Genomic DNA, 24,107 nt, shown 5'->3' with positions numbered 1-24,107 from the left:
TCCTCAAAAAATTAACAATAGAACTCCCCTGTTTTGACCCAGCAATAGCACTGCTTGGAATTTATCCAAGGGATACAGGAGTGCTGATGCATAGGGGCACATGTACCCTAATGTTTATAGCAGCACTTTCAACAATAGCCAAATTATATAAAGAACCTAAGTGTCCATCAACTGATGAATGAATGAGGAAGATGAGGTTTATATATACAATGGAATACTACTTGGCAATGAGAAAGAATGAAATCTGGCCATTTGCAGCAACGTGGATGTAACTGGAGGGTATTATGGTAAGTGAAATAAGTAAGTCAGAGAAAGACATACACCACGTGTTTTCACTCATATATGAATCTTGAGAAACTTAAGACCATGGGGGAGGCGAAGGGAGTAAAAAAGTTATAAACAGAGGGAGGGAAGCAAACCATAAAAGACTCCTAAATACAGAGAATAGACTGAGGGTTGATGGGGTGTGAAGGAGAGGGGAAAGTGGGTGATGGGCATTGAGGAGGGCACTTGTTGGAATGAGCACTGGGTGTTGTATGGAAACCAATTTGACAATAAATTGTATTTTAAAACAAAGAACATGTGTTTTGTGATAAATAAATTCTATCAGGTGTTAGAATGTATGTATTAATCATCAAGTAGTGAAGGTTTATTTTTATTTTATTGAAGTTTAAATCCAGTGAAATGCATATATTTTAAGTGTATGATCAAATGAATTTTGACAAATCTTTTTACCCCGTGTTACTAACACAGCAGTCAATATAAGGACATTTACTTTAGGAAATTACCTTGTGCTACTTTTCATTTGGTTCCCATATCCCATAAATGGTCCCTGTTCTGATTTTTGTAACCATAATTTCAAGGCCTATAGATTCAGCAATACAATACGTACTCTTTCTTTGTCTGACTTGCTTCACCCATTTTTAGATTGACTCATGCTGTTTGTATATCAATAGTTTATTCTTTTCTTGTTGCCGAGCAATATTCAATATCTGTTCTGCTGTTATTTAATTTGTTTTCATTTTTTGGTTATTATGACTAAGGAAAGTAACAATTCTTTTTGTGAACATAAGTTTTTATTTCAATTGTATAAATATATAGGAATGGAATTACATGATCATAGAGTAGATCTATCTTTAACTTTATGGAAACTGCTAATCATTCATTTTTTCCAAAACAACCCTGTAGTTTTAAATTCCACCATTAATGTTTGAGAGTTCCAGTTACTCATATCCTTGCATTATTTGGTGTTGTCAGTCTTTAATTTTAGCCACAATAGTAGGTGTGAAGTAGTTTTTTATTATGGTTTTATTTTGCATTTCTCTGATGACTAATAATATTGAGATTTTTTTCATTTTGCGTTCAATTTTGTATAGTGTTAAATTAGGCTTTTTTTTTATTGTTTACCTGTTAGAAATATTTATATATTCTGGTTGCAAGTACATTGTTATATTTATTAAGTTCTTTTCTCTAGTCTGGGACTTGTATTTTCATTTTGTTGATAGTGCATTTTGATGAAAATACTTGTTTAAACCCAATCTATCTTTTTTTTCTTTTGGTTTTGGTGATTTTTGTGCCCTAAGAAATTTTTGCCTATCATGAAAATATTATCCTTCATTTGTCTCTAGAAACATTATAAATACATATTTTACATTAAGGTCCATCATCCGTCGTGAATTAACTTTTGAATGTGTTGTAAGATATAGGTTCAAGATCCATTTTTCTTTAATTTTTTTTAAGTAGTCTCCATGCCCCATGAGAGGCTTGAACTCAGAACCTAATGATTGAGAGTTCCATGCTCTACCAGTTAAGCCAACCAGATGCCCCAACATTCATTTTTTTCAGTTAGTCTATTAAGTTGTTCCAGCAGCATAAAAAAAAATTTTTTTTATCATTGAGGTATAGTTGACATACAGTGTTGTATTAGTTTCAGGTATACAACACAGTGATTTGACAATTCTATACAGTACTCACTATTCAACATAAGTGTAGTCACCATCTGTCACCGTAAACTGTTATTACATATTATTGACTACATTCCGTATGCCATACTTTTCATCTCTATGTCTTAATTTATTTTATAACTGGAAGTTTGTACCTCTTAATCCCCTTCACCTATTTAGTTCATCCCTTGAACCCCATCCTCTCTGGCCACTACCAAATCTCTATATTTATGAGTGTGTTTGTGGTTTTGTTTGTTTTGTCTTTTAGATTTCATAGTAAGTGAAATATTATGGTATTTGTCTTTCTCTGATGTATTTCACTTATCATAATACTCTTGAGGTCCATCCATGTTGTTGCAAATGGCAAGATTTCATTCTTTTTTATGGCTGAGTAGTATTTCGTTGTATGTATATCCCACATCTTCTGTATTCATTTGCCTGTTGATGGATGCTTTAGTTGCTTCCATGTCTTGGCTAATGTAAATAATGCTGCAAGAAACATAGGGGTGCATATATTTTTCTGAATTATTGTTTTCATTTTCTTTGGCTAAATACCCAGTAGTGGAATTACTGGATCACATGACATTTCCATTTTTAATCTCTTGAAGAACCTCTACACTAATTTCCACAGTAGTTGGCACCAACTTAAATTTCCACCATCAGTGTTCAGGGGTTCCCTTTTCTCCATCTCCTCACCAATACATGTCTTTCAGATACTAGCTGTTTTGATTGGTAGCTCATTGTGGTTTTGATTTGCATTTCTGTAATGATTAGTGATGTTGAATATCTTTTTATGTGTTGCTTGGCTATCTGTATATTTTTTTTTTTGGGAAAATGTCTGTTCAGGTCCTCTGCCCATTTTTAATTGCATCATTTGTTTTTGTGTGTCTGTTGAATTGTGTTCTTTTTCTTTATGGATATTAACCCTTTATCAGATATATTATTTGCAAATATCTTCTTCCATTTGTTTCATTGATGGTTTCCTTCACTGTGCAGAAGTTTTTTAGCTTAATGTAGCCCCAAAAGTTTAATTTTGCTTTTGTTTCCCTCGCCTAAGGAGACATATACATGAATATGATGCTAAGGCCAGCATCCAAGAGATTACTGTCTGCGTGTTTAGAAATTTCACATTTTTAGTTCTCACATTTAGGACTTTATTTTATCTTTGTTTGTTGTAAGCAGATGGCCCAATTTTATCTTTTTGCATGTAGCTCTCCAATTTTCCCAGCACCACTTATTAAAGAGACTGTTTTTCCCTATTGTATATTCTTGCCTCTTTTATCATAGATTAATTGACCACCTAAGCATGGGTTTATTTCTGGGCTCTCTATCCTATTCTGTTGATCTATGTGTCTCTTTTTATACCAGTACCATACAGTTTCAGCTACTATAGCTTTGTAGCATATCTTGAAATCTGGGATTGTGATATCTGCAGCTTTGTTCTTTCTCAGCATTGCTTTGGCTCTTCAGGATCTGTTGTGGTTCCATACAAATTTAGGATTATTTGTTTTGGTTCTGTGGAAAAAATTGTTGGTATTTTGATAGGAATTGCATTGAATCTGTAGATTGGTTTCAGTACTATGGGCTTTTTAACAATATTAATTCTGTCCATCCATAAGCATGGAATAGCTTTCCATTTGTTTGTGTTGTCTTCAGGTTCTTTCATCAGTGTACTATAGTTTTCAGAGCATAAGTCTTGGATCTCTTGGTTAAATTTATTCCTAGGTATTTTATCCTTCTTGGTGCAATTGTACATTCTAACCTTATACCCAAAGGGACTAGAAAAAGAAATCCAAAGATAGTAGAAGGAAAGAAATGATAATCAGAACGAAAGTAAATTGAGACTAAAATGTAATAGTAAAAAAAAAAAAAATCCGTGAAATCGAGAGCTGGTTCTGTGAAAAAATAAAATTGATAAACCTTTAGCTAGACTCATAAAGAAGAAAAGGAGGACTCAAGTAAATAAAATCAGAAATAAAAGAGGAAAAATAACTGATACCATAGAAATACAAAGGATTATAACAAAACTGAAAAACTATATGCCAACAAATTGGACAACCTAAAAGAAATGGGTAAATTCTTAGAAATACACAAAATCTTCCAAAGCTGAATCAGGAAGAAATAGAAAATTTGAACAGATCCATTACTAGTAATGAAATTGAATAAATAATTTTAAAACTCCCAACAAACAAAAGTCCAGGCTTCACAGGTGAATTCTACCACTCATTTAAAGCAGAGTTAATACCTATTCTTCTCAAACTCTTCCAGAAAGTAGAAGAACTTCCAAACTCCTTCTGTGAGGCCAGTATTACCCTGATACCAAAACCAAAGACACTATAAAGAAAGAAAACTACAGGCCATTATCCCTGAAGAACATACATGAAAAAATCCTCAGCAAAATATGAGCAAACCAAATTTAACAATACGTTAACAGTATCAATCACTGCTATCCCTGGGATTTATTCCAGAGATGCAAGAATGGTTCAATATTCATAAATCAATCAGTGTGATATATCACTTTAAGAAGACAGAGGATAAAAACCAAATAATCTTAACAGATATAGAAAAAGCATTTGACAAAATATAACATCCATGCGTGATAAAAACTCTCTGAGCAAAGTGGGTTTAGAGAGAACATACCTCAACATTTAAAACAAAAAAAAAAAACCACAGCTAACATCATACTGAGCACTGAAAAGCTGAAAGCTTTTCCTCTATGATCAGGAGCAAAACAAGGATATCAACCCTCCCTATTTTTATTCAACATCATACAGGAAGTCCTAGGCTCAACTATCAGACCATAAAAAGAAAGAAAAGGCATTCGAATTGGTAGTGAAGAAGTAAATCTGTCACTATTTGCCAATGACATAATAATATATAAAGAAAACTCTAGAGACTGCACCAGAAAACAATCAGAAGTAATAAATGAATTCAGTAAAATTGCAGGAGACAAAATTAATATACAGAAATATATTGCATCTCCATACACTAGTAACAAAGCAGCAGAAAGAGAAATTAAGAAAACAATTCCATTTACAATTCTAGCACCATTTTTTGAAAAGACTTTCTGTTTGTTTATTGATTGATTTGGGGGAGAGTGCAAGCGGGGGAAGGGCAGAGGGAGGGTGACAGAGGATCTGAAGCTGACTCTGCACTGACAGGCTGATGCGGGGCTGCAACTCAAGAACCATGAGATCATGACCGAAGCCGAAATCAGACACTCAACTGACTGAGCCACCAGGTGCCCCGAAAAGACTTTTATTGAATTGCCTTAGCATTTTGGTTGAGAATAAGTTGAATCTATTTCTTGGCCTTTTCTGTTTCATTGATCACTTATATATCTTTGTATTAATACCGCCTTAACTTGATTATCTTGTAGTCAGGTAGTTGTACATTCTCCAATTTTTGTTCTTCTTTTTTTTTTTATGTTTTTATTTATTTCTGAGAGAGAGAGACAGTGTGAGCCGGGGAGGGTCAGAGAGGGAGGGAGCTGGCTGTCAGCGCAGAGCCCAGCGTGGGGCTCGAACCCACGAACTGTGAGATCATGACCTGAGCCAAAATCGGACGCTTAGCCGACTGAGTCACCCAGGCGTCCCTTTTCTTCTTTTTTGAGATTGTTCTGTCTCTTCTAGATCCCTTGCATATTTATATAAACTTAAAACTCAGCTGGTAAATTTTTATTTTAAAAAGTTTTGCTCAGATTTTGGTTTACATTGTGTGCTCAAGGGTTTAATACACTGGTGTTCCATGCTATTAAAAATGTCTGGGGGCACTTGGGTGGCTCATGGTTAAGCATCCGACTTTGACTCAGGTACTGATGTCGTGGTTTGTGGGGTCAAGCCCCACATCGACTCTGTGCTGACAGCTCAGGGTCTGAAGCCTGCTTCAGATTCTGTGTCTCCCTCTTTGCCCCTCCCCTGCTCACACTCTGTCTCTCTCAAAAAATAAACACTTAAAATATTTTGTAATAAATAAATAAAATGCAAATGTCTGGATGTTAGATCCTCCATTACAGGGTTCCGAATTATATTAATTTTAATTTATTTTGCCTGCTTTATGGGAATGTTGTAGGTTTATGTTTTGTGCTTTTAAAGCAGGGCCTTTTTGTTTCAGTATCAAGTTCTCATAACTACCTAGTATACTTATGTATATTCTGTAATTCTCCTTTTTCCTTTGTCTCACTTGCTGTTTTAATATGCTGTGGATTGAAAAGTAAATAACTTGGGGCACCTGGGTGGCTCAGCCGGTTAAGCATCCAGCTCTTAGTTTCGGCTCAGGTTCAAGCCTCACATCAGGCTCTGCACTGACAACATGGAGCCTGCTTGGGATTTTCTCTCTCTCTTTCTCACCCACCCACCCTCCCCTGCTCTCTCTTTCTCTCTCAAAATAAATAAATATATATTTAAAAAAAGAAAAGTAAATAACTTAAACNTAGTAACCATATATCAGTTTTGTATATAAAAGGGGCTTTAAAGTATTCTACTATGAGTACAGTCTTAAGAATTTAAAGAATTTTTGTTTAGTAAATATATGTGAAGTGGCTGTTCAAGGCAACTTAGATAATATGATCTATCTGATATTTAAATCCTGCATTCAAGATTTAAGTATAACCTGGATAGGCATGTATAAAATTATTATAATAAGTGTTATTAATGTATTATAATAACTATGTTAATACTGTTATTTACTATAACTGTTATAAATACTACTATGATTTTGTATACTATTTTATACAGATGCTACTTATAATATATTATTATACTATAATGTATAATATAAATTTATGCTATAATAAATACTATTTTGCAATTTAAGCAACATGTTAGTATAAACACAGATACAGTAACATTTAATTCTGTAAAGCAATGATAAATACCCATTTTGAATATTGAGAAGCTTTTTTAATGTCATGCTTGCTAAATTTTAAATAGTTGATACTGCCAAAGTGAATTTTTTAAAATTAGGGTACATACACAAAAATTGTTTTACAAGCACATATACCAAAGTAGTAAATATATATTACTCATCCTAAGTTTGAATTTATAAATTTAATATTTTTTCTATGTATGTTTTTGCCCCAAATTAAGTAGTGCTGCCATCAGGTGGCAGTCATACCTTAGTTTTGGCCACACAATACATTGAATAGGGTTATTTATTACACATTGTCATAGCATAAAATTAGAGCAGGGGAAAATTAGATAAAGAATTTTGTGTGGGTACATAGAGGGAAGGAAAGGCTTTCTGTTAACAGGGAGTCTTTATGCAAAAGGGAAGAGATAAGGAGTTTGAAGCAAAGATTTGGAATTTCTTAGATCTTTATTTGAATCCCATATTTATCAATGGGTAGCTATGCTATCTTGGCTAAGTAATTCATCTCTTTATCCCTGCTTCCTCACTTATTAAGTGAAGACATATATACTTCATAGGGGTGTTTTTATGATTTAAATAACAGAATGAAAATACAGTGCTTAGCATGGAGCCTAGAGATAGGATGCTGTTAAAAATAACAGTTATTATTGTCAGAGTCAGAGCAGATAAGGAGAGCAGGAAAACCAACTAGCCAGTTTTGCAGACCCAGCTACAACTACAGGAATCCAGATGGCATCAGGCTGCATTTCTTCACACTTTACAACCCTCAGGGGAAAACGTCTCTCATAGATAGATAGGCTGAACCCTTTCTTCATTTTTCTCTTAGTGTTGGAGAGAAAGAAGAGGCAATTGGACAGTAACTGAAAGTAAAAACACAAATCACATTCTTCTCACAGATGCCTCACACCCACCTCTCTTTAACTCTCTCATTGACTTTTTCCTCTAAAGACCGAGTCTCATCTACATACAGAAGCAAGTTTAGTAAGTAAGAAATTTAACTGGCCAAGTCTTGATGACAGGTAAAATATATCTCCAATTTATTTTATGCTGAAAACCAAAGAACTCTAAATCATACTCCCTGTTAGAAAAGAATCTTAGCTGTAACATAATCTCAGGATGTATTGTAATTTGTCTCTTCTCCCTGTACCTTCCAAACAAAACATCTTTTCCATCTCTTTACTGTTGCTTTCTATTCCTCTGATAGCTGACAGAGACTTTTCTTGAATAATTAGAAATGAAAGAATCTAAATAAAACTATGATGTAAGAAATATTCAGCCAGATTTGACCAACATTTACCAAGCACTTGCTTCTGAAACTTACCAAGATATATGTTTGGGGGTAACCAAGATCATCAAAACACAGTTCATTCTCTAAAGAACGTTACACATTGCAAGTGGAGACAATTCATATATACAAACTATTTTAAGGAAAAATATGATGAATGTTACAGTGGCAGTTATAATAGCTTATATTTATATACACTTAGCAGACCACAAACTCCTGTCACATGTTACCTTGTTTATTCTTCACAATAACCTCAAATATAGAACAAGTTTTGAGGAGAAATTTGAAAATGATTATCTGAAGCTCAAAGGTGAAATGCCCCAGAGTCAGAATGCCAGTAAGTTGGTCAGTCAGTTCAGCTGACATATACTTGCATAAGTGGCACATAGCATGCTGTAAGTGCTGGCTGATTCTTTCATTTTTTTCCATGTGCTGGACACTGCTCTTGGCACTAGGATCTAATGGTGAGTAAGACAAACTAAATCTTTGTCTTCAAAGAGGATAGATCATGGATCTATAATGTAAACCTAAATTTCTCACTCTACATTTTTGTTCCTCTTATTACATGCAGTTCCAAAATATAGTACTTTGTCAACATTAAGGAGGGAGATTAATTCTTACATAAGGGTGGTTATACAGGCCTAATGGAGGGAAGTTTCTTTTCCTACCATTGATTGACCTTGTAATCATGCCATGTTATTCATATACCCTTTTGGATATTTTCAGGTACGCAGATTTTCTGAAGCATTCTTCTGTTTTGAACATCCAAGAGAAGCAGCCATTGCATACCAGGAACTTCAGTGAGTAGCACAGACCCATAGTTTAAAGGATTATACCTCCTTTTGAGATATCCCAAAAGTTTCTCACACAGAATATATGGTATTTACAATGGAAGAAATTAGGAGAATTTAAAGTTCAGAAATTCTCTATTTAAACAAATTTGACTTAATTGTATGAATAGCTCTACGAAAGACCCATATCTAAAGAAGTATATTGCCCTATTCTCCTTGCTCCCATATCAGACCTACTATAACCATGGTAATCCTAAACAGCTCTGACTCCAGCCTTTCATTTTTCCATCTTATATCTTTATATTTGCAGGTAAGAATCTCTTGGATCTATAATATATAAATTACAGATTTTCACAAGTGATCTGACTGACACTGCCTTTTTTTAATGAAAACGATCTACAGCTAAACTATCCAGAATAGATGCCTTCCATTTTTCCTACTGAGTATACTTAGATTTGGTTTTCTTTGGCTTTAAAGACTGTTTTGAGGACATTATGCTGAGTGAAAGAAGTCAGACATAAGGAAATATCATGTGATTCTGTTTATATAAAGTTCTGGAACAAGCAAAAAATAAGGCGAAAAAGTCAGAACAGTGATTGTCTTATTGACTTGGGCTAGGAGTTTGACTAGAAAGACATAAGAGAACTCTCTGAGTAGATGGAAATATTCCATATCGTGTATCCTTTTGTCGAAATCATACAGCTAAGAATTGTATATTTCAAAGCATGTGAGTTATACCGCAAAAAACCTATAAATAATAATGGACTATGGGGGTGGGCAGTGAGTGCAGGCATAGATAAAACGCAAAATGTTAATTGCTGAAGTTGAATGATACCGTTCATTATACTGTTCTATTTACTTTGATATGTTTGAAATTTTCCATAAGGAACGTTTTTTTAAAAAAGTATTTTGTATTGAAAGTTATATACCTTGTTTTAAATAGTTGTTAGTTGTATTCACAAATATATGTTAAGGATAGCAGTAGCTGTGGAATACATTTTTTTCAATAGTATCATCAAGTCATTGTAGGCGTTTGAGCTTTTTAAAAAATATTTTTAGTGTTTGTTTATTTTTGAGAGAGAGAGAAGAAGGCAGAGTGCGAGCAGGGAAAGGACAGAGAGACAGGGAGACAGAATCCGAAACAGACTCCGAGTTCTAACCTGCATCGGGCTCGAATCCATGAACCGCAAGATCATAACCTGAGCCAAAGTCAGACGCTCAACCGACTGAGCCATCCAGGTGCCCCAGGCATTTGAGCTTTTGACATTTCTCGTATGTGCTATTCTCAGCAAATTAGTAAATTCAGACATTAAGCATAGCTAAAACTCATTTTGAAATAACATTTGAAAAATGTAGAAGACTATAATAGAAATTAGTCTATCAACAAACCATAATTTTACAAGTCAATAATTTATTGTCAACAAACCACAGTTTTCACTCTACCAGTATTTATCTCTGACTACAGAGCTCTTTCATTAGGAGGTTTTATCTTTAGGAAAGGGGGGAATAAGAATGGTGAGAAGAAGGGTGGAGTCTATAAAGTGAAACTGAGTATATTTTTAATTACACTCTGACTTAAAGAAATATTTTTCAGTGCTCAGAGTCATCTACAGATGTGCACCGCTATCAAAAATACTTCCTTCTGCAGTTCTCTTCCACCTCTACCTATTGAATGTAGTGAATTAGATGGAGATCTCAATTCATTACCTATAATCTTTGAAGATAGGTATTTAGATTCAGTTATTGAAGGTAAGTATAATCTAAAATATCTAAATTGTGTGTGTCATTTGCAGTATATTCTTCCCAATATATATATTACCATTCCCCAGTGTGGGACCCTTTTTCCCCTTTTATTTATCTTTGAGGATATTAGAAGGTTATAGTCAGTAAATGTAGTCTTAAATCATGTGAGTTCTCACACATTGTTTTAAACCTGAATCTTTTTTTCTTTGGATATAAGACTTAGATGCACCCTGGATGGGAATTCAGAATCTTCAGAGATCAGAGTCCAGTAGAATGGATAAATATGAGACTGAAGAAAGCTCTATAGCTGGACTTTCTAGCCCAGAGTTGAAAGTCAAACCTGCTGGTGCCTCCAGTTTTTGGTATACAGAAGGTGAAAAGCAGCTAACAAAATCTCTAAAAGGAAAGAATGAAGAATCAAATAAATCCAAGGTTAAGGTTACTAAGCTCATGAAAACAATGAAACCTGAAAACACAAAAAAATTAATAAAACAGAGCTCTAAGGATTCTGTGGTTTTGGTAGGCTACAAATGCTTGAAAAGTACAGCATCAAATGATCTCTTTAAATGCTTTGAAGGCAATCCTTCACATAGTCAGAAGGAGGGTCTGGATCCCACAATATGTGGATATAATTTTGACCTAAAGACCTACATCAGACAGACAACTCAAAAGGAAGCTAGCTTTTTGCCAACTAATACAGAGAGAACTGAACAAAAGTCTCCAGACGTTGAAAATATGCAACCAGACCTGTTTGATCCTTTGAACTCTGGCAGCCTAAATCTTTGTGCAAATTTGTCCATTTCAGGTAAACTTGATATCTCCCAGGATGATAGTGAAATTACACAAGTGGAACACAATGTGACATCCAGAAGTTCATCTGACGATTGCCCTGATCATCAAACAGCCCCATCTTCAGGAGTCAGAACAATTGAAGTGAAGCCCTGTAATAAGGATCCTTTCAGTGGAGAGAAAACAACTGTTAAAATAGGACCTTGGACAGAGCTTCGACCAGATGAACTATTTGTGGATAATTTACAACTACCCAACCTTGAGTCCTTAGAATCTAATGGTAAATCTAAATCTATAGAAATAACACTTGAAAAGGAAGCTGTGCAGGACGCAAAGTGCCATTCTGTTGGAGAATCATTAGCTAAGTTAAGAAGTAATCAACCTGCTTCTTCTACAAAAGAATATCACGTTGTAGTAAGTGGAGATACGATTAAGTTACCAGATATTAACGCCACATATGCCTCATCTAGATTTTCAGATTCAGGTGTTGAAAGTGAACCAAGTTCTTTTGCAACACATCCAAACCCTGACATACTATTTGAAACTGTGCAAGGGCAAGGTCCTCACAATAACGAAAGATTATTTCCTCAGCTTTTGATGAAACCCGATTATAATGTAAAATTTTCATTAGGAAGTCATTGTACTGAGAGTACAAGTGCTTTAAGTGAAATACAGTCATCTTTGACATCCATAAACTCTCTACCTTCTGATGATGAACTGTCACCTGATGAAAATTCTAAGAAATCTGTTGTGCCTGAATGCCACCTAAGTGATAGCAAACCTATAATAAACCTAGGAACAGTTGACTTGCCAAAATGTGACAATAGTAAAAAGTCCAGTATTATTTTGCAACAGCAGAGTGTTGTATTTTCAGGGCATTTGGACAATGAAACTATAGCAATACATTCCATAAATTCAAGCACTAAAGACCCTTTACAATTTGTTTTTTCAGATGAAGATACTTCCTGTGATGTGAAAAGTAGTTGCAGCTCCAAACCTAACTTGGACACTATGTGTAAAGACTCCCAGAGTCCTGATAAATCTAATAACTCTGCAGGGACAGCAATTACATTAGATTCAACACTGGTTTGTGTAGGTGCCCCTTGTGTCATTTCAGGTTCCATTTCTACTAATACAGAAGTTAGAGAAGATAAAACTGTGAAAAGAAAAAATGATGATACCTTAAATCTCAAACAATTAAGTTCAGAAGTCCAAACAATTAAAAATGAAACTTACCTGGGTACAAGTGATCCTTTTTCAGCCAGTCCTGATATGGTAAAAGAAGGGCTTGTGGAAAATTATTTTGGCTCTCACAGCGATACAGATATTTCTGATGCATGTGTTATTAACTATAGCAACTCAGTTAGCCCTCAGAAGAAAACTTCTGAAAAAGAAATTAGTAATCTGCATCAGGAACAGGGTAAAGAGGATGAGGAGGAAGAGCAGGATCAACAAATGGTTCAAAATGGGTATTATGAAGAAACAGATTATTCAGCTTTGGATGAAAAAGTAAATGCTCCCTATACAAACAGAGATGCGCTAGAAGAAGAAAGACTTTTAAAATCTGAAAAAATAAACAGTGATTATCTGAAAGATGTTATAAATATGCCTGCTGTCTGTACCTCTGGTTGTTTGTCCTTCCCATCTGCACCACGAGAGTCTCCTTGTAGTGTTAAGTATTCTTCGAAAAGTAAATTTGATGCCATTACAAAACAGCCAAGCAGCACTTCTTACAACTTGACTTCATCAGTTTCCTGGTATGAAAATTCACCAAAACCTCAAATACAAGCGTAAGTAATGGAGCACAGTAGCATGTGCTACTAAATATATGTATAGAGCATATATATGTATGTCTCTGATAACATATGTTTCATGTTCTCTGGCTTCTGTAATACAGAAAGTCATTCTTTGATTTGCTATCTAAAATAGAGACATGAACTCAATATACTCTGTGACAGAAGACATGTAGTTCTCCGTGTGATTGTCCTGTTCTATAGGCTAGACATTTTTGTTACAGATTTTCCATTGGTAGTTATATGTTAGATGTATGTAATAATTGGGGTTAAAACTCTTTTTTCAACAGTACCTCATTTCTCCCCCACTAACTTCCAGACACCTCAGGTTTTATAAGTGCATCTAGCAAATAAGGGCAATATTAGATAATGAACAAAAGGTTAGTAGAAACTTCCTAAACCTACCAGACCCACATTATCTCAGCAAAGTCCGTGGTTTCTAGACTTGAGATTTCATGGGGCAGTAAAGTATTCAGAAAAATTTGAGGGTGATAAATTTACTAAACATGGCACTGGTTTTCAAAATACTCTCCTACTGTATTCCAGTTGGAATTATAATCCCTGGAGTAAAAGGTCTGGGCATGTCTACAATAGATTTCCTAAGTTTCCAGATTATTCAGATTTTTATATATAATTAAGATCCATAGTGCCTAAAAGTAGTGAAACCAGGGAGATAATGGTCTGTTAAAGAATTGTAACACTGAGGGTTATACCACCTCAAACTTTTGAGTACCTCAAACTTTTCTGAGTCATTAATGAAAACAATTTATGTCTTCATCCAGTGTGTCCTGCTCAGTTTAGAAGGGTTCATCAGCTTCTTTGAGTTTTACTTTTATCATTCCAAGTAATATAAAGTTAAAATAGTTAAGAATTTTTGATGTTTGCTGTTCCCAAGTTGATTAGATTTGTACTCCTTCGAAGGGAGTGTATGCCGCTAATTACATTTAGTTGCAGCCCCCTCTTGGTTCTGTTCCTTTTTATTGGTATTTTTAGAGGAAAAATATAAATAACCTAATCTAAGTACTGCAACTACCATTCTTCTGTTAACTTTGTATAGCTCCTTACTTTCCATTTATATAAGATTAAAAACAGAATAAGCATCAAATTGTCATCTTTCTGGTACTTCCCCCAGCTTTTGTACACAAAATAAAACTTGATAGGAAGCCTAACTTCACTCTTAATATTTTCTTAGTTGATTTCAAGTTTAAAGGAATATTTTAAGTGATTTCAAGCTTAAAGCATTCATTGCATTTTATCAGAATATATACTAAAAATAGCAAAGAAAAGTACTCTCTGATTGCAATCCCACATATTTTGATTATTTTCAAACTAATATCTGCTGGGTTTCCTCTTGCAGTTCCCTAAATTCAGCATATTGTCTTTTGGTTCTAAAACCTGATTATGATACTTAGTAAAGAGTATCTCTTACAATATTTTGCTTCAGCTTCCTTCAGGCAAAAGAAGAATTGAAGCAACTTAAACTCCCTGGGTTCATGTACAGTGATGTCCCTCTGTTGGCCTCCTCAGTCCCTTATTTTAGCATGGAAGAAGAGGATGGTTCTGAAGATGGAGTACATCTTATTGTCTGTGTGCATGGTTTAGATGGTACGTAATAACTGTTTGATATAATGCATGGCAACTCAATATATTTTCCTTTCCTAATAGGTTTCATTTGGTTTTATTTAATCTTTGAATTGGAAATTATTTTAAGTTGCTTAAATTAATTGAATCTTAAAAAAATTCTGAAACAGAAATAGGTTTAACTTTGTGAAGTATAGTTATTAGACGTCTTCTTAAGTAAATTTTCCATGGAACTGACATCCATCCATCCATGTACCAACATGTATTTATTTTAACTTTGGATTTTTCTTTTTTTTTTTTTAATTTTTTAATGTTTATTTTGAGACAGAGAGAGAGTGCGAGCAAGGGAGGGACAGAGAGAGAGGGAGACACAGAACCTGAAGCAGACTTCAGGCTCTGAGCTGGCTGTCAGCACAGAACCCGATGCGGGGCTTGAACCCACGAACCATAAGATCATGACCTGAGCCGAAGTCAGACGTTTAACCGACTGAGCCACCCAAGCACCCCAGCTTTGGAGTTTTCTATCTTCTGTTGTTCATGCTGTCAGCAGTCACCTCATGGCAATCATTTTGTCTCCCTTTGATAGTCTTCCTAGTGCCCTTTGAGCCTGTTGCTTTAAGCCTTATGAGTTAGAAAAATCAATACTTAAGAATTAAAGATTCACTAATTAATTAGTGTATCATTTAAATTCTAAATTTAGTGCTATTCTAAATGACAGCTATTTTGGTTACTGAACAGACTGCTTCCCATGATTTAGGAACTATGTTAGAAAATGCCAAATATTTCTAGACTAGCAGATTATTAGTGTAATATAATTCTGTAAGAACAAATTGAGGAAAGATTTTGTAAATTATAAAATACTAAACACAGGTAGAAGCTAGTAAATGCTCATGAAATTGAAGATTTTTCTTTAAAAAAACAAAAACAACTTGACTCTCAAGAAATAAAATATCTCTGGGGTGCCTGGGTGGCTTACTCAGTTGAGCGTCCAACTTTCGCTTGGGTCATGATCTCGCGGTTTGTGGGTTTGAGCCCCGCGTCGAGCTCTGTGCTGACTGCCATGCCAGCTCAGAGCCTGGAGCCTGTTTCAGTCTGTGACTCCCTCTCTCTCTGACCCTCCCCTGCTCATGCTGTCTCTCTCTCTCCTAGAAATAAATAAAACATTTAAAAAGAAAGAAAGTATCTCTAATACTAACCTTTTCCCCACCAGAAATAAAATTTTCAAAGAATTATTGCCCAAAAAAGACTTCTTGGCCCAGTAGACTCTTTGGCAAATTCTTGTTTGAATTTTTTTGTGAAACACATTACCCTCTGTTATATATTGTTCCAGAATAATAGGGAAAAAAGATGGAATGCAGCTTATTTTATTCCTTGAAGTTAACCTAATCTTGTTACTAAATCTAAAAAAGATAATCGTACCCACACTCCAAAGAGAAGCAGATGAATCTGACATAAATTTAATAATGATTTAATAACACTCTAGCAATATTGTGGAAATAAATAAGGAGGAAAGTAAGTAAGTAAAAAAATTTTTAAATGTCCTCCAAAACATCTAGGAAATAGAATCAATACATTAAGTCACTACAACAACTAGGATTTAATTCCCAGAATTCAAAGGTAAGTAAATATAAGAAAATTTACTTAATAATAAAGGAAATTTATTTATAAAATATACCTACATCAGCAAATCAAGTAAGAAACTATTGGTAAAATTCAATGTACGTTCCCATTTTTGACAACTAAGTACCAAACCTTAAGTTTTAAGTAGCATTAAGCTGGTTTATTAATATGATTAAGCATATATATTCTCAACCAGTGGAAAACATACTTTGTAGTGCAACACTAGTAGTGTTCCTTGTAAAATCAGGAATAAAACAGTTACCTCTATCAATGCATGAAATATCTAAAAGATATAAATATTGGAAGGGTAAAGTAGAAATCCAGTAATTGGGAACATGTTTACATTGCTAATTAAAGCAAAGGAATTAACCAAAAAGCCACTAAACTAATTTTTAAAGGCAATAATTATTTTTATATTTATATAGTGTATCTAATAAGTATTCTGTATTTATAGATATCTTTTAAGTTAGTAATTAAAGTCTCTTAGATTATTTAAATAGAATTTTATTTCTAGTCAACTGTTGCAGTACCACCAAAGGAAAGTGAACAGATTAAATCTAAATCTAAAATACATTCCAGATTTGTTAAAATGATCAACTATAATAGTGATATAAGGAGTACTTCCATCAGTCATTCACAGCAACCACAGCCAGCAATCTCCAAAGCTAACAGTTTAACAAATACACCATCAGAGGGGAAGGTGAATGCGTCACTGTGACCAAAACTCCTAAGAAACCAGGTGTTGAAAGACATTGGCTAATGGAAATCAGCTTTGAAATGAAAATTGAGGACTCTATTTCAGAGAGCAGTGTCTGTTCAATCTGGCAGACACCATATATTTAAAGACATGTATTGGTCTTCAAATATATGATGATATACTTTGTATCTTTTACTTTATCTCATCCTTTAGACATAATTTTTCATTTTCTTCATTTTCTAGGTAACAGTGCAGATCTTCGATTAGTAAAAACTTATATTGAGCTTGGACTGCCAGGGGGAAGAATTGATTTTCTTATGTCTGAGAGAAATCAGGTACAATACTATAGCAGTGTTTTCAGTGGAAGCAAATACGTTTGTATTATTTTCCACCTAAATACTTGCTTACTACAAAATGTCTCTTACCAATAGAAATAACTTTTCTGATTTATATGAAATTTAACATTAATACATATCACAAGGAAATTGAAATGATATATAATGTGACTTATGAGCTCTTCACATGCACAGAATTTCTAGAATTTCACATTTCTATGCAAAGAATTTATTCCTTAAACCATTGTAAATAACCTTATGTTAAATGTGGATAGTGGGCTAAACAACTAACTAAATGAAGCACGTGCTATTAAGAACACTGAATCTTTTCCCAGAAATTTACTCTTATTGTACTTTTTAATGTAAGTAATATTATTCACCAGCTTCTCTAAAAAACAGTGATTTCTTTTTATAGCTTACTTGTTTTTGAGACAGAGAGACAGAGCATGAGTTGGCGGAGGGACGGAGAGAGAGAGAGAGGGAGACATAGAATCTGAAACAGGCCCCAGGCTCTGAGCTAGCTGTCAGCCCAGAGCCCGACGCAGAGCTCGAACCCACAAACCATGAGATCATGACCTGAGCCAAAGTCAGATGCTTAACTGACTGAGCCACCCAGGCACCCCTAAAAAACACTGATCTTAACCACATTTTTAGTACCTAAATTAAAAATGTTTATATTCAGTTCTTCATGTGATTATTCATGTTCAGTATATGTCTATTTTCCTTTGTTTAGAATGACACTTTTGCTGATTTTGATAGCATGACTGATCGCCTTCTGGATGAAATAATACAATATATCCAGATATATAGTCTAACAGTCTCAAAAATAAGGTAACTTTTATCGTGTTCTGTAAAATAACATAACATTTTTATGTCTCTATGAATTACGGAAAAATTAAACAGAATTTGTAGTAGTTTTGTTGCACTATCATGAAATATAGGAGACAACAATTTACCTAATTTAAAGACAAAAGAAAAAATTTTTAAACTTTAGGGAGAGACCATTATGTTTCTGGATGAATTGGCAAACCAGAGATACAAGTAAATTAATGATTACTTAGGGCTAGAGGAGATGGCAAATGGGGAGATGATAGCCAAAGGGTGTAGATTTTTTTTGAAGTGATGAAAATGTTCTAAAAATCTCTCATGGTAGTTGCACAACTGTCTGAATGCACTAAAAACCATTAAATTGTACATTTTAAATGAATGAGTTTTATGGTATGTGAATTATTATCTCAATAAAGTGTAACCAATAAGAAAGATTTTAGGGCAATGGATATATACAAACAAATGAAAAAACAAATACTTTCAAGGTTTCATGACTGTACTTGTAAGTCATTTTCCACAAGCAAGAGATGATAATCAAACCAATATAAGTCTCATCGTTTAAGCAGGTAGTGTAGATAGACATGGTAGAGAGAAAAATATTTGTTTCTTCTAGTATAGTAGGACTTAAAGAAAAAGTCAAAACTAATCATTCTGCCTCAAAAAGGAGAGTAATGATTACCTGCATATCCTAACTAGGGTAGAGGAAGAAGCTGGCTCTATATAACTGTAGCCCTTTGCAGAGTTTGTTTCCAGTTTGAAGTATAGAATAAGGACTAAAAAGAGAGAGAAGCAGATTTTATTTGAAGTCATTTTTTAAAAACTGATTTCTCTTAAAATATGGGAGGAGATGCAGTTATGTTAGGAGGGAGAAGACATTTACTTTCTTATTCTAATTCTCTTCATTTATAGATTTTAAATACTAAATTTATTACAGTGATCTTGTATTCCTGTTATTCATGGTTATTTTATGATAAAAGAATATTTCAGTTTTTTCATTCATCCACAAAAGTATTACCATCTTTTAGATTAGATTGTCAGTTATAATCAACCGTTATTCAACCATTATAACTCTCACCCCATACCTTCAGGAACTTCAACTCGGGAGGGGAGTTTATCCTGAGCTTCTCACTAGTTATACCTGTAAGACAGTTTAAGACAGCTTTCAAAATGTCTTTTTCCTTGTTTATTATTCCCAGGGATCAATATACCATCTATTGTAAAATGATGGTAAGCAAAAAGGTTCTTTTGATTTAAACTATTTCTTAATAAAGGTGAGGTGCTTTATAAGATTTTTGGGATAATCTTAGACTTGTAGTAGGATAATAAACATATTTGTGCCTTGAAAGTATTTAGTCAAAGAACTCTCCCACGTTAGAGGATAGAACAGAGAATAAATGAAACAGATATGTAATATCTCCTAGAGTTATCCTTTATAGGTATAATTTCATTATTTTGTTTTAAATTATGACTTAGTGAGTAATCATTGCAATGTGTGCTTATGGAGGCAAATTCATCATCCAGTCAAACTTTAATTTACTTTTACAATGTATTTGTTTCTTAGCACTTACAAACTATGAATATAAATTTTCTGATGAGCAATATGTTGTTTCTACAGAATAAGAATTTTAATTATATAATAGGAAATTTCTTCAACATTCTTACATTTTTACCTTCAAAACCTAAGTTATATCATTTCAAAGTATAAACCATAATTTAAAACATATTCTAAATTTCCAAATTCTTAGTATTTCACATCCATGTATAGTGGTATTAGCTTTAATATTTCTTTTTGAAATTAATACTATGGGAGAAATGTCTTTTTTTTTCTTAAAGCTTTATTGGACATTCGTTGGGCAATTTAATAATCCGTTCAGTGCTTACAAGGCCAAGGTTTAGATATTACCTCAACAAACTTCATACCTTTTTATCGCTTTCTGGACCTCATCTTGGTACACTCTACAATAGCAGTGCTCTTGTTAATACAGGTAAAAAGTTTTATTGTTCAATATAAAAAGTATGGCATAGGAGAAAATTCAGATACAAATTTAATGTTTTCTGGTATTTATTTTAGAGGTGATGTGTCACATACTTGGAATTGATGAAACAAAATATGTAGCTATTTTTCTACTTTGTCATGCACATGAAATAAGGTGATAAAAGTCATTTCATAAAATGAATATTATATTGAGATGATATATGTCAGAAGTCAGCATTTTTTAAAATTTTTTTAATATTTATTTATTTTTGAGAGAGAGAGACACACACAGAGTGTGAGCAGGGGAGGGTCGGAGAGAGAGAGGGAGACACAGCATCCGAAGCAGGCTCCAGGCTCTGAGCTGTCAGCACAGAGCCTGACACAGGGCTGGAACCCATGAACTGTGAGATCATGACCTGTGCAGAAGTCAGCCGCTTAGCTGACTGAGCCATCCAGGCACCCCCACAAAAGCATTTTTAACTGTTTTTCAATAAATTATCTAAATATTTTCAGTCAATGTTTATTTTATAAACAAGCTATTCTGTCATTCCATTAATTGAGCAGATAAAAAGGAAATACCTATATTTAATATGTTACAAAATATTAAATGTAGAATGTTAAATCTGATTTTGTAACAACAAAGGGATATTATGAAAAAAATAAATCCTAAAAGTTTTACAAATTAAGTGAGAGTTAAGACCCCAAGTTTGATTAGAATGAATATTTTCATTAAGAAAGAATTGATAATTTAGAGTGCCTGGGTGGCTCAGTAGGTTAAGCATCAGACTTCAGCTCAGGTTATGATCTCACAGTTCATGAGTTCAAACCCCACATTGGGTGAGCTTGAGCCCTGCTTCGGGTGAGCCCCACTTCTCTCTTTCTCTTTCTCTCTCTCTCTTTCTGCCCCTCCTGGGATTCTCTTTCTGCCTTTTGCTCATTTGCCCCTTTTGTCTCTCAAAAAAGCAAAAAGAAAGAAAAGAAAAATCTGATATTTGATTTGTCTTTTGCTTGATTTGGTTTTCCCTTGGATTTTTTAAGTAGTTTTTATAGTTTAGGCAATTGATTCCCGTAGTGAGAATAAATTAGATTTCATTCTGTCTTTTTGCATTGAGCCTTGAAATTCTTATTTCCATTTTCTTTTACTTTCATTGACAAAGAAACCATTCTGTTTTCCTTGTGCAGTATTTCCAACTCTGGTATCCAGAATAGATTTGGATAGTTGTAGATTTTTACAATTTTAAAAAGAGGGCATGAAAAAGATGAAATCAATAAGTAACATAAACTAGAAACTAACGTGAATAGGATGCAGCATTTTGAATTTCTTTCTTCACTAAACTTTAGTTACAAATTTAGTCAGTTAAAGAGTTTTTCTCTTCTTTCTCTGTTCCCTTCTGTAATATTAGAAGTAACAAAAGTGGAAATTAATATTGCACAGTCTTGAAAACGCATTCCAGTGTGATTGGGGTCTCACTTAATTTAAGAGGAAAATGCATTTAAGTATGGGTTACTGATAGTACAAAGGAGTACAATTAAATATAAAACTTTGTTAGAATCAGCCCTTACTAGAAAACATTAACCAGTTGCTAATCCTAAGAGTTAGTCCGTAAACAATTAGTCTTCCATCACTATATTTATCTCTAGACTGAAGATTCAGTGCTTAAGCATTTGGATCTACTACTGTTTTTGAATTTTTTTCCATTTCTGCTTCTTTATAATTTGAACAAATATATCTAAAGGTACAGTTTTCCCAAATTTGTTCTTCTTGAACCATTATTTCATTACTGAATGGAATAGAAATAGCAAGTCCTCTGTCAACCACCATTAACCCATAGTTAAATGTATGTGTTTATATTTGTTATCAGAAAAAGGAAATATTTTGCAAATATATTTAAGAAAATGCTAGTTTGGTAGATGTCATTTTTGAAGTGAAATGTATTTTAAAATTAATAATCTTGATATATGTTACCCTATATTTCCAGTTTTACTCACATGTTATTTATAACTCTCTAGGTCTGTGGTTTATGCAGAAATGGAAAAAATCAGGTTCTCTTTTGCAGCTGACATGTCGAGATCATTCAGACCCCCGCCAAACTTTCTTATACAAGCTTAGTAATAAAGCAGGTAAGTATATAGGAAGAGTTTTGAAAACATTCACTTGAAAACCATTTTTAAAACAAACCATTAGCAGATAAATTGTCAACATGTCTTTCTGGTGATTAAAGAAGTATCAGTCAACTTATTTTTTAAGGTTTATTTTTGAGAAAGAAAGAGAGAGAGAGAGTGGGAGGGAGGAGCAAAGAGAGAGGGAATGGGAAGCAGGCTCCAGGCTCTGAGCTGGCATCACAGAGCCTGATGCAGGGCTCAGACTCACAAGCCATGAGATCATGACCTGAGCTAAAGTCAGACACTTAACCAACTGAGCCACCATGGTGTCCCAGTCAACTGTAATTTTTTAATAATGAAATAGACTCCTAATTAAAGCTGAGCAATTAATAACACAGTTGTTCGATTTTTCCATGAATATATTTGTGTTGTGTAAACACAGGTACTTTGAAATTTTCCTAAACTTTTTGACATTTATTAATTTAGTACTAATCATAAGTCAGTTTTAGAACTAGGCCTCTGCATGTCCTAGCCTTCCTGCCCCCACCGCAGTCTTCAACTCTTTTTATTAAGTGCCAAACATTTTTCTACCTTCCTATTCAATGGCTATAAAGTTTTTCTGGAAAATGTCAGGAACTGGACTATTAATAATTATTCCTCAGTAAATTCTCATTACTGGATGAATCTTGTTACTCATCTCTTATTAATGATTATTAAATATAGTCCCCATCTTGCATTACATTCCAAGTTTTTACAACCTGAGATCCTCAACTACTACTTTACCATCCTCACTCTCTATATTACCTTAACCTCTGACTTTACCATCTCTTCCTGTCACCCTCATGCTCATATCTCCCTACCATATTTTTTCCACTGCATCCATTCAAATCTCCATTTGAGTGGAACAGAGTAACCACATATGTTTATATTCTTCAAAGAATGCTCTCTCCATATCCTTTTGAAAATGGAGACATAAGTGAAAACTAGATACTTCCCCAAACTACCCTCGTTTCCCTACTCCTTCTGGTTGTAGAACAGATGTCGGCAAACTTTTTCTTTAAAGGGCCAGATAGTAAATATTTTGGCTTTGCAGGCCATATGATCTCTGTTGCATTGTAGCACAAAAACAGACACAGACAATACATAAATGAGTGTGGCTGTATTTAAAAAAAAAAAAAAAAAAAAAGCAGCAGGCCAGATCCCCCAGGCCCTTCCTTGCTAACTCCTGTTATAGGAGAAGCTCAGTTTCTCATATACTGTGTACCACTGAGTAGGGAGGAAACAGTCCTCTTGCTCTCCTTTGCAAACTGCAATGATTCTCTTTCCGCCATCTTGGAACCTGTGGAAGCCTGCTGGAACAGGACTCCTGAAACGACAAATATGTCTGGAAGGTTGTGGTTCAAAGTCATTTTTGCTGGCTATAAACAGGGTCTCACACAGCTCTTCTTAAAATTGAAGGTGTTTATGGCCCAGATGAAACTGAGTTCTATCTAGGCAAAAGATGTGCTTATGTGTACAAAGCAAAGAACAACACAGTGACTCCTGGTGGCAAACCGAATAAAACCAGAGTAATCTGGGGAAAAGTAACTCGTGCTCATGTAAACAGTGGCATGGTTCGTGCCACATTCCGAAGCAACCTTCCTGCTAAAGCCATTGGCCACAGAATCCGTGTGATGCTGTACCCCTCAAGGATTTAAACTAACTGAAAAGTAAATAAAGGTGTAGATTTGTTCTCTTGTAAAAAAAAAAAAAAAA

At 34.2% G+C, this 24,107-nt stretch overlaps 1 protein-coding gene across 4 annotated transcripts in view; it reads left to right on the top strand.

Moving 5' to 3' along the window:
* Positions 1 to 24,107, top strand: part of FAM135A (family with sequence similarity 135 member A) — a 114,558-nt gene that overhangs the window by 78,438 nt on the left and 12,013 nt on the right. Inside the window, exons 12-20 of one of the 4 annotated variants that reach the window (XM_077767246.1) lie at positions 8,824 to 8,897; positions 10,483 to 10,637; positions 11,437 to 11,700; positions 12,373 to 13,210; positions 14,658 to 14,818; positions 17,355 to 17,446; positions 18,180 to 18,277; positions 20,108 to 20,259; positions 22,260 to 22,370. In XM_077767246.1, coding sequence (XP_077623372.1) covers positions 8,824 to 8,897; positions 10,483 to 10,637; positions 11,437 to 11,700; positions 12,373 to 13,210; positions 14,658 to 14,818; positions 17,355 to 17,446; positions 18,180 to 18,277; positions 20,108 to 20,259; positions 22,260 to 22,370 — 1,945 coding nt within the window. Of the gene's footprint in view, positions 1 to 8,823; positions 8,898 to 10,482; positions 10,638 to 10,848; positions 13,211 to 14,657; positions 14,819 to 17,354; positions 17,447 to 18,179; positions 18,278 to 20,107; positions 20,260 to 22,259; positions 22,371 to 24,107 lie in introns of all 4 variants that reach the window. The other 3 variants (XM_077767245.1, XM_077767243.1, XM_077767242.1) reach the window with 3 other exon arrangements.

Source organism: Crocuta crocuta, unplaced genomic scaffold (assembly GCF_008692635.1).
Source record: "Crocuta crocuta isolate KB4526 unplaced genomic scaffold, BGI_CrCroc_1.0 scaffold518, whole genome shotgun sequence".
NCBI lineage: Eukaryota > Metazoa > Chordata > Mammalia > Carnivora > Hyaenidae > Crocuta > Crocuta crocuta.
This window is presented reverse-complemented; position numbering and strand designations above follow the sequence as displayed.